This window comes from Hyalella azteca, unplaced genomic scaffold (genome assembly GCF_000764305.2).
Source record: "Hyalella azteca isolate HAZT.00-mixed unplaced genomic scaffold, Hazt_2.0.2 contig11473, whole genome shotgun sequence".
NCBI lineage: Eukaryota > Metazoa > Arthropoda > Malacostraca > Amphipoda > Hyalellidae > Hyalella > Hyalella azteca.
In genome coordinates, this window is record NW_025941472.1 from 298,339 (window position 1) to 308,611 (window position 10,273).

At 40.7% G+C, this 10,273-nt stretch overlaps 1 protein-coding gene across 1 annotated transcript; it reads left to right on the forward strand.

Moving 5' to 3' along the window:
- Window positions 1–5,880: 5,880 nt before the first annotated feature.
- LOC108665245 lies at window positions 5,881–8,088 on the forward strand. Its single transcript, XM_018151980.2, has 5 exons — window positions 5,881–6,104; window positions 6,514–6,635; window positions 7,024–7,127; window positions 7,646–7,774; window positions 7,982–8,088. The coding sequence occupies exons 1-5, from the start codon at window positions 5,881–5,883 to the stop codon at window positions 8,036–8,038; spliced, it is 636 nt and encodes a 211-aa protein (XP_018007469.1). The 3' UTR covers window positions 8,039–8,088.
- The last annotated feature ends 2,185 nt before the right edge of the window (window positions 8,089–10,273 follow it).

The following is a 10,273-nucleotide window of genomic DNA, read 5'->3' on the forward strand; positions in this document are numbered from 1 at the left end:
CAACAGAAAAGTTAAAGAGAAATGTAGTAAAAAAAATAAGCTTCAATGCTTTGACAAGACTCGTAATCATCAACGTATCTGACTACACGCACAACCTTCAACGTATCTGATCACACGCACAAACTTCTACCTATTCCACACGCACAACCTCCAACGTATCTGACCACAGGCACAAACTTCTACGTATCCCACAAGCACAACCTCCAACTCTTATCATCTGGTCAGATGCACAAGTCACAACCTTCCACTATCTGGTCACACGCCAACCTTCTTCGTATCTGACTACTAGCATAACCTCCAACATATTTGGAAGATGCAGAAAGTCCACCGTATATGAACAACTTATCAGGCGATTCTTCAAAGCGCTCAAATTCATTTCTATGTCACTCCGGCTAACATCGCTAACCAATGTAAGACACAAATTAACTGATTTAAATATTTACATCACGGTCATCACCGATGAATTCTGCGAGGGTGATGTATATATTAGATGCTTTTCTTATATGTGGGTGACATTTTGATATTTGCTTCCAGATGCGAGTTGTGAGGCACAAATGTCGAGACTTCCTAATAACTTAACCTCGGTAACTAGTGCGATTTTTCATGCATGAATTCGTTTTGGCATAGCATACCTAGCATAGTGAAGTCGGCGCTGATGAATAGGTCTGATGAGGCCTGTCGCCGATTCTTGTCATTTTCGTGACTTGTCCATAAGAGATCTAAAAACAGGTCTTGTTACCGGATCTTCTCCAAACTGTCGATAGTTTGAAATATTTACTAGACATCCACCGGGTTCGATATGGTGCTAGGCATTTTATGTCAGAAAATATATTAAGGTGCTAGGCATTTCAAGACTGAACATATGGTCCTGCAAAGCTTCGTCTAGTCTGTTCTTGAAGGCGTTTATGCTCGGAGCGTCAACGATGTAATCGGGGAGGCTGTTCCACATGTCGGTGATTCCAAGCGAGAAGAAATGTCGCGCGGATGAGTTGCAACGCAGTTTTTTAGTTTATAGCCATGGTCCCTGGTATTGGTTCTTGTTTAAAATTCTAGTTATCCTTCTGGGACTTTGTATAAGCCATGAGTATACTTGTATACTTCAATTAGGTCCCCACGCAGACGTCGATAACAGAGTCTTGGAAGCTTCATAATCTTTAATTTCTCTTCATAGAAATTGCCTTCCAAGCTTGATCCTTGTTGCAAGTCTTTGAACACTCTCCACTAAATTTTTGTCTTTTTCAAGTTTCGGTGACCACACGACGTTTCCAAACGCTATGTTCGGGCGCACGACAGCAACAAACAACTGCTTCGTCGCTTCTGCATCTAGGAACTCCAAAGAGCGTCTGATCAGTCCAAGAAGTTTGTTGGATTGATTAGCTTGCGATTCAATATGCTTAGAAAATTTCAGCTCCTTGTCGACATAAACTCCCAAATTTTTTTTCACACTAGGCTTTTCAATCATTACTCTCTCGTTGCAACCACGTCTTCCCATACTGTAATCTTGCTGTTCATTGTTCTTCCCTTGGTGAAGTTCTTTACACTTGTCAGCATTAAAACGCAGCTGCCACGTATCAGCCCAGTTGACTAAACTGTCAAGATCATCTTGCAATTGCGCTTTATTTGACGCATCCTTCGCTGGATTATAAACTTTTGTGTGATCGGCATACATGGAGTACACGCTTGACACTACTTCTGGCAGATCGTTTATAAAAGCAACTAACAAAACAGGCCCAAGATCGCTTCCTTGTGGCACGCCACTGCGCACTGATGCCCAGTCTGATACGGTTCCGTTAATACTGACACGTTTTCGTATACCTAGTAGAAAATCTCTGATCCATTGGAGTGCATTTCCCTCTATTCCCAATGACTTCACTTTACGCAACAGCCGCTCATGCGGAACACTGTCAAATGCTTTGGCAAAATCGAGGTACACTGCATCCACGGGTGCGCAGCCGTAGACCAGCAAATTAACGCTCAAATCAGCCCTGGAGCCAACATCAACCATCTAAATGCTATAGATATTGTCATCCTGGCACCTAAGCAGCTGTAGTCAATTGACCTATCTCACCACACTAACTTTAAACCAACACTGCTTCAGCACACAAGCTGCTCCTCCACATAGTTAACGGTCAATACGTTGTTCTCCAATGCTTTATAACCCATACCATCACTTCTTACACATGCTGTTATCCTAAGTGTCCGATGACCACACTGCATTATCGCAAATGTGAACTGTACAAAACGGTAATGCGTCATCACCTTACTTAATCCGTAAGGCGTTAACCCGGCGTCACTGTTTTACCCTGACTCTCCACCATTATCGCATGCTAACTGGAGGCTTTTCTCGCAGATTTTTTATGCTTATTCATATTAGGTTAGGTTAGGTTACAACTCGTATAGATCCTCTTATTATAGCGTAATGCAGTCAAGTGAGCAGTAACTAAGAAAAGCCGTCCGGCAGTCGGTGAAAAAAGGCGGGGAGACGGGGTAAGCGTGGAGGTAGAGTTGGTAGAGTTGGAGACGGGGTATGTTGGGGGAAAACAGCTGCGACGAACGGACGGGCTCGGGCTGGAGTGCTGGCTGTGTATCAACAGCGGTATGGCGTAGGGAGTTGCTTACCGAGTGAGGTTAGACGACATGGGATAGAGCTGTTGGGCGGTTTTAAATACGGCGTAAAGCGATTGTATTGGTGGCTTACTTCTCATTAGCTCGCTGGTTAATTTCCATGAAGGGGATTTGTACCTTTGGCTTTTAACATATAATCCCTTAGTCTACTCTGCCCTTTAGCAGGCTTACGCACTGAAAGGAGGATGAAAAATATGCTGGTCAAGGGCAATGCTGGCCTCTGGCATGCATCCCCTCTCACAACACATTCCATTACCTTACAAACAACACTTGTAAGGCTGACTGCAGGGCGACAGTTACCGGGGCTACTTTTGTCACCTTTCATGAACAATGGTGTTACTGAGCTTCTCTCCAATCGGTCGGCAAAGTTACTTCGTTTAAGGTTTTTTGGAATAATACTGTCAAAGGGCCGGCCAGGACGGTTGCTAATTCTTTGAGCAATCTAGGGTGGAAGCCTTCCAGGTTTACATGACTTGTTGGGATTTAGAGCGACCAGGCGCTTGAGGGGTCGCCTGCCGAAGACCACAACTGCCCTGGATGTAATGGACGTTTATGATTCCTGCCTTCCGGAACGTAGCCTTCAATACTTCAAGCCATCCGTATCTAGGCCGTTGGTCGAACCAGCCCTCGGTCGAACGGCCAATTGTCGAAGGACGATAAATTTTGGAACAGAACTATGCTATCTGAAACCTAACCTCCCCGCTTGAGAACCTCTCCTTCATGTATTTCAAAACTTGTTAATTTCGAGCCTACTGGGCGCTCCTCAAAAGCTGTAATACTGTTCAAATCATCTGTGAACACACTGCTAAAGATTGAGCACGTTAGCCTTGCCTTCATCAGAGGATAGCTTCCGTTGGTCTACTTTCAAATCAGAGATAGAATAGAATAGAAGTGTCGGCACTGAAGAAATAGGCCCATGGCCTATTGCCGATTCTTGAATTTTTCGTGACTTGATTCACAAGGGGTAAGCCTTTGGAACCCGATCTTTCCATAACTGACGATTGATTGAGATAGCTGCTGGACTTATGCCTGGTTCGTAATTTGCTAGGCATTTAAGACAACAAATGCTCCTGCATAGCTTCGTCTAGTCTGTTCTTGAAGGCGTTCATACTCGGAGCGTCAACGATGCTATTTGGGAGGCTGTTCCACATGTCGGTGACTCGCAGCGGGAAGAAATGTTGTCGCATGGATGTGTTACAACGCAGTTTTTTTTAGTTTATAGCAATAATACAGCAAATATCGCTGTTTGTCTTACACTTTGAACTAGCGTACAAAAAGAAGGCTTTCGTGTTCTTTTTTTTGCTTTTAGGTAATATTTTTTCGTAGTTTTTATACTGTAGTGCGGCAGATTCACGCAACGCAACGCACACACGTTCGCACTGTTTTGGTCGAGTCACGCAATTAAAATTTGCCAGGCATCCACGCCATTCAAATTTGGATCGTAAAATCATGAGATTTCACAAAATCTATCTAGATTTAACATATCTTTCAAATGAAAAAACTAATTGATCGTGATGTTGATTTCAATGAAATAACGGCATATTTTCTCAAGTTCTTTACAAAACCTACTTCACTTGATACCAGCTACCACCGTGTTAAATGTTTATTTTTTAGACTTCATTGCGGAACAAAACATCTCTTTATCTAGAGAACTCTTCAAATGATCTTATTAGATGCGCACATCATTAATCAAACCTCATGATTAATCGACTGCTGTCATTTTGTTAGCTTTCTGCACCTGGACCAACACGACTGAGATAGCTTGCTGCACCTGGACCACCATGCCTGAGTTAGCTTGCTGCACCTGGACCACCACGACTAAAAAAAACATGACTGACTAGTGTTGCCCGCTGGCGCACTCTAAAAAGAATTCACAATTTTTGAATGACTCCATTAGAACGTTAAAGTATTTTTGTCGTTAACTAATTTTTTATTATTCAGGAATTAGGCGAATATTGTTCAGGCTTGAAAATTTATATTTTTATCTATTATTTTACACGTGAATAATAGTGAGCATTGAAGTATATAGTTTAATTTTATCTAATAAGGTTACTTGAAGCTACAAAAATGGTGTCAAACGAGCTTAGGGATTTAATAAAAATGGATTATGACGTTCAAAAGGAATGATAGTGCGAGTTATGAATTCGAGTCATTACAGGTCACAGAAAAATAATTGTTCTATTTCATTACGAGGCCATATTTGTCACAAATTATTTTCTCATTGAATTAAATTAGTCAGTGTTTTTATAGTTTTTGGCAGACAAATGATTTAGACAAGTTCTTGCCTTAGATGAGTTTAGGAGGAAATTATGCGCAATTCGATAGTGGGAGCTATTACGACACATGGAATAATGGGATGATGACGCAAATGATGATCAGGGGCCATACTTTCAAAATTCGCTTAGTGAACGTAGGTACTTACGCTCTATTTTCTGGTCTATGATTGGTGGATTTAGCTTGAAAGGCCGTCAATGATTGGCTGATGAACTTACGATCTCTTAACTTTTTTTGAAAGTACGGCCCCAGAACTCGTGAGCGTGGAAAAATGTTCTGATAGAATGCAGCTCATTTTCCTCTTAACTTCAGTATTAGAGTAATCAAATTTACATTGTCATCGCAGCTTCTGTTTCTGAATGGGGAAGGTTAAATAACTTGCACTTTTGAGCCTGCACTTAAAAAATTATTAACAATGCATAACATCATGGAGGTAAAAATAATCTGTGACTTGTCGTACAAGAAAAACTTGAGTACAGACCACCGTAACTGTAGTGTAACAAAAAAATTAATTTGATTCGAATCATTAAATTGATTCATTGCAGTTATTTTTGACAAGTTACATATCATTCGCCATATAGTGGTCTAATGAAATATTGTCTGAATGCAATTCATCTAGACAAAAAACGGGACAATAATTTATATAAGAATACATTTATTAATTGTTATGAGGTCTATTTTAGGATAATTAATATTGTTCTTAACAATTATCATTCACCGAATACTAAATTTGAAGCAATATTGAATTTTTATAATAGAAGAAATAAATTTAAAAATATATTTTGCTGGGAGAAATTAAATATTCGAATAAACATTAAGTCTCATGCAGGAACTCAAGTTTCCAAAATCAAATGAATAGAGAGCTTACTGTCTTCTAGAATTTTGCTTTGTATATTTAGAGGCAGCAAAATTGATGATTCACGCATGTGTGCACATCAACAAAATTGATGATGCACGCATGTGTGCACATTAACAAAATTGATGATAGACCTGCCGTCGCTCCGCTGCCACGACCTGCCACCGCACTGCCGCTCTGACCTGCCGTCGCTCCGCTGCTCTGACCTGCCGTCACTCCGCTACTCCGACCTGCCACCGCACTGCTGCTCTGACCTGCCGTCGCTCCGCTGCCACGACCGCAGAGAAAAGATGACGCGAGCTTCGATGCTTCTCATCGTACTTCTCATTGCCGCTGTCTCGTACGCGGCGTAAGTACTTCGCTTCTACACCAAATCGATGATGCGATATTGACATAATCTGTGAATAGATTATTATGTGGAGTAATAGATTAAATCCTGTGTCATGGAGTAATAAACTACTATTTTGCTACTCCAAACAAACACACACTATTTATTCGAGAACAACATTTAATTTATTTTCCTTTATTACTTCGTAACTCCTGAATGTTTGATCCTTGATGATGGCAACGTTAACAGTTGAATTCGTTATTTGCTGCTGTCCTAATAAGGAAATTCGGAAGTGTAGTGCTGTATCCAGGATCTTGTCTTGAAGTATCATATCGTCTTTTTTATAGAATTTTCAAGCGTTGAATATATCTCAAAGGAGAAGGCTTTAATTTTTTTTACGAAAACATGCTCATTTTGTATTTTTTTACAGAGATAAAAATCCTTGCAGAAGGGAGGTGAAAGCGAAAGTACTTGAATTAGTACGCGCTATGGAAGATTGTTGTATTGGGTACAAATTGGACATGGACAAGACTACATGGAATTCCTATTCAAGTGAGTGCACAAATAGAGTAATTTTGCATAAATTTGTTCCTGTTGACGGCTAAAATAATTCTCAACCCATATTGGTCGACTGAGATTCTAAACTCAGTTTAGAATCCCAACACAATTGCACTATATAAGATATTTCAAGATATGTTTTGCTGAAAACGTTTTACCCCTTGATTGGAAACTTCAAATGACGAATCGATTGACATCGATTACTCGTCCTCAATTTTAAACTTAATGATATTTCGGGCTCGTCAGTTTTGCCTTGTACGGTCTTAGTTGAGATTTAGCCTGTGATATGTTCATGATTGTGTGTGTTGTATATAAATATATTTATTTTTTAATTTATATGATATAAATACCAAACCCGTCGACTATATTTTCTCCCCAACAGAGAGAAAATGCAACATCTACGATTCTCTAAATAATTACGATGTAGCAGGATGTGATCCACTTCCATACTGGTGCGCCAAGTGCGTGTTGAAATCAAAGAAGCTCGTGAGTATTCCAGTATATTGGCACACTGAGTGCAGTACATAGTGCAGTTACTTGAGCACTGAGTGCAGTACATAGTGCAGTTACTTGAGCACTGAGTGCAGTACATAGTGCAGTTACTTGAGCACTGAGTGCAGTACATAATGCAGTTACTTTTCGCTGAATTGAAAGATGCAGCGTTTCTTAATCATTGTCAGTGAACTGAAATGGGATATTAAACATGGAACTTATTTTGTTGAGCAATACTCTTAACAGAACAAATATTATTGTTGGCATGATGAATAACAAATTTTTCAAATCCTCCAGATCTAGGGAGTGCATAATTCTAAATCTCTCAAATTTCATCCTGCGAAATATTCAATCCTTACTAGTTTTTTTTAAATGCCACCCAATTTCATTTTCTTTTTGCAGCAACAAGTAATTCCATCTTCTCCCCAAAAAAATAAACACCTGTATGTATATCTACTACTCATTTTCCTTTTATTTCGCTAGTTATTCCCAAACCCTCCTTTCCTCCACAGCTGAAACCTGACGACACTTTGGACGATGCGGCCTTCCAGAAGAATTTGTTGTCGAACAAATGCAGCTCAGAGACAAGCTTCGAAAACGCTTACACGAACTGCAAAAGCTCCAGCATGCAGCGTTTGAACGTGAGTAATGACAAATGTCATGGCCAAGCAAACTCGTGCAACGTGTTTTTAGTTATAAATGTTACACATAGTCTTAAAAATATAGAAATTAGCCTTAATAAACATTTTCTTAAATTAAGCACTGTAATCGATCATGATTCACGGAAATGTAGCCAGCTTATAACGTGCATGACTCTAAAAGCTCATGACGAATGTTCTATTTGGCAGTTTCTCAAGTTCATGGCGTGTATCGTTCAAGCCATCCCAGGGTGGCCCTACTACTAGTTAAAGTTCAGAGTGCCAGGATTGGAGCAGAGAGGTGCGGGCTGCGGGTTCGATCCCAGCTCTGTGCGTCAGTTTCTGGTCAGAATCGGCGAGGAGGCCGGGCGGTTAAGCACAGCAGAATTGTAGCAGTGAGTTGTGAGTTCAAGCCCGCAAAATGCTGTGGATGTTCTGCGATAATAAGAATCGGCGACAGGCCTACGGCCTAATAAACGCTGAAACCGCTATATTTAATCAGCTCACTAAATGGAGGAAAACCTACTGACGCGGAACAAGATAGACTGCACTCGCCCTCAACCTTCGTGCACTGGATTTTCTTATTCCTTTTTTAAATTTTGATGCTTTTCTGCAATAATAAATTTATTATCCTGATAATGACAAGTTGTGTGAATATCATCAAGGCAAAATAATTCACGAAAGTTTATATGCTGAAAGTTTTTTATATTTGAACTAGACCATTTAGACAGCGTATATAGATTGGTACAGAGACGAATTTGAATTATGTCAATGTACATCATTTTTGCAATAGCTCCACTATATTAGGCGATTTTAATATTTGTGATCAACTAAAGTCACGTATCGAAGATAGGGTACCTCCAAAGTAAGGGTTGGTCCTCTCGTCACAACCATCAGCCAGGAGTCTGGATGCGCATAGTGCCAGCTCCCCAATTATTTGAGGAATGCTTAAGACGAAGCGGGATATTAAATGATTATGAACGGCTAAAGGCAGTTTATTAACAACGCGAATACCTATTAAATTAGTATAGCGGAATGGTAGCTGAATTAATTAAAAGTGAGTGGTAACAGTTGAGTATTAGGATCTGAACAGTGAGCTATTGGTTCGACCCCAGCTGCCTGCGAAAGTTCTGGTAAAATTGGGGAGGAGGTTGGGCGTTAGTAGAAATATCAATAATAGTAGTAGTAGTAGTAAATTTACTAGTGCTTCACACAAGTACCAATTTTGGCCTTCATCTGTGTCCGCAGCTTTTTATCTCTACTATATTCTAGGCGTGCAGCCTGATCCATTTAGGTGCAGGGGTTCGGCGTTGAATTCTTGGCTTTCAGAGCGCCCGTCCGCTCCGGTTTCATTTACCTCAGCTTTATGTAGCGACTTCAGGGTCAAGGAATTGGAGTTTAGTCTGGGTAATGGCTAGGTGCAAATATAGTTATGCGGCATATGATCGGAAGGCGGTGCCATCATGGGATCATGCTAGATCTCCGATAGTAGCTAGGTTGCTCTCTATCAAATATCATCTAACGGTCTAAGATTGTAAGTTCTGAAGTTGCTTCGCGGGCCTTCCCGTAGCATTCTGGTGAACATCTCGTTATGATGAAAGGCTGAAGTGTTGGGATTACAGATCTGACGGATGTCGCTGTGGCTAGCACCCTCCGCTAAGGTTCGGGAGTAAATACTGTCGGACGCTGGCAGTATTTACTGCCCTGTGTGATAGGGGCCTAGACATGCAGTACTGTCAGGGGCACTAGGCAGTCGTCACAGTACGGCATAAGGCGTAGGCTAATTCCACACTAGGGTACAGTGCATCACTTAATTAGGTAGCTACGAGTGAGGGGATCGAAATTATGTCGAAAAATAAACTCAACAAAATTCTTACATTTTTATTCTTAAATAACTAAATTTTGAACAATTAAAAACACTCATTTGGAATATTTCCCTATCATATCCTATTGAAAGTATCTTTTAGTTGGCGTTTTTTTTTTCATCGAAAAGGTTTTTCATCACAGGTGCGAGGTGTCTGTAACGAAGACTTCAGTAGGAGGTTATGATCGGGCATAAGGTGCTGATAGGAATTCGTTACGCCAACCTTCAACGTATCTGGCCACATGCAAACCTTCAACGTTTCCGACCGCACGTCAATCTTCAGCGTATCTGACTACTCGCACAACCAAACCAACTTCACTTGAAATCAGCTACCATCTAGTAATGTTTCTTAAGACGTCATTGTGAACAAAGCATCTAATTAAAAAAAAACTCTTCAGATGATCTTATCAGATGCGCACATCTTTAACATCATTTATAAAACTTCATGATTGATCGACAGCTGTCTGTCATTCTGTTAGCTTGCTGCACCTGGATCAACACGACTGAGTTACCTTGATGAACCTAGACCAACACGAATGAGTTAGCTTAATGCACCTGGACCAACACGACTGAGGCTAATAATATGAACGTTGCTGTGCGAGGGCACAACTTGTGCCCAGTTCTTTGCCAGCGCCCTC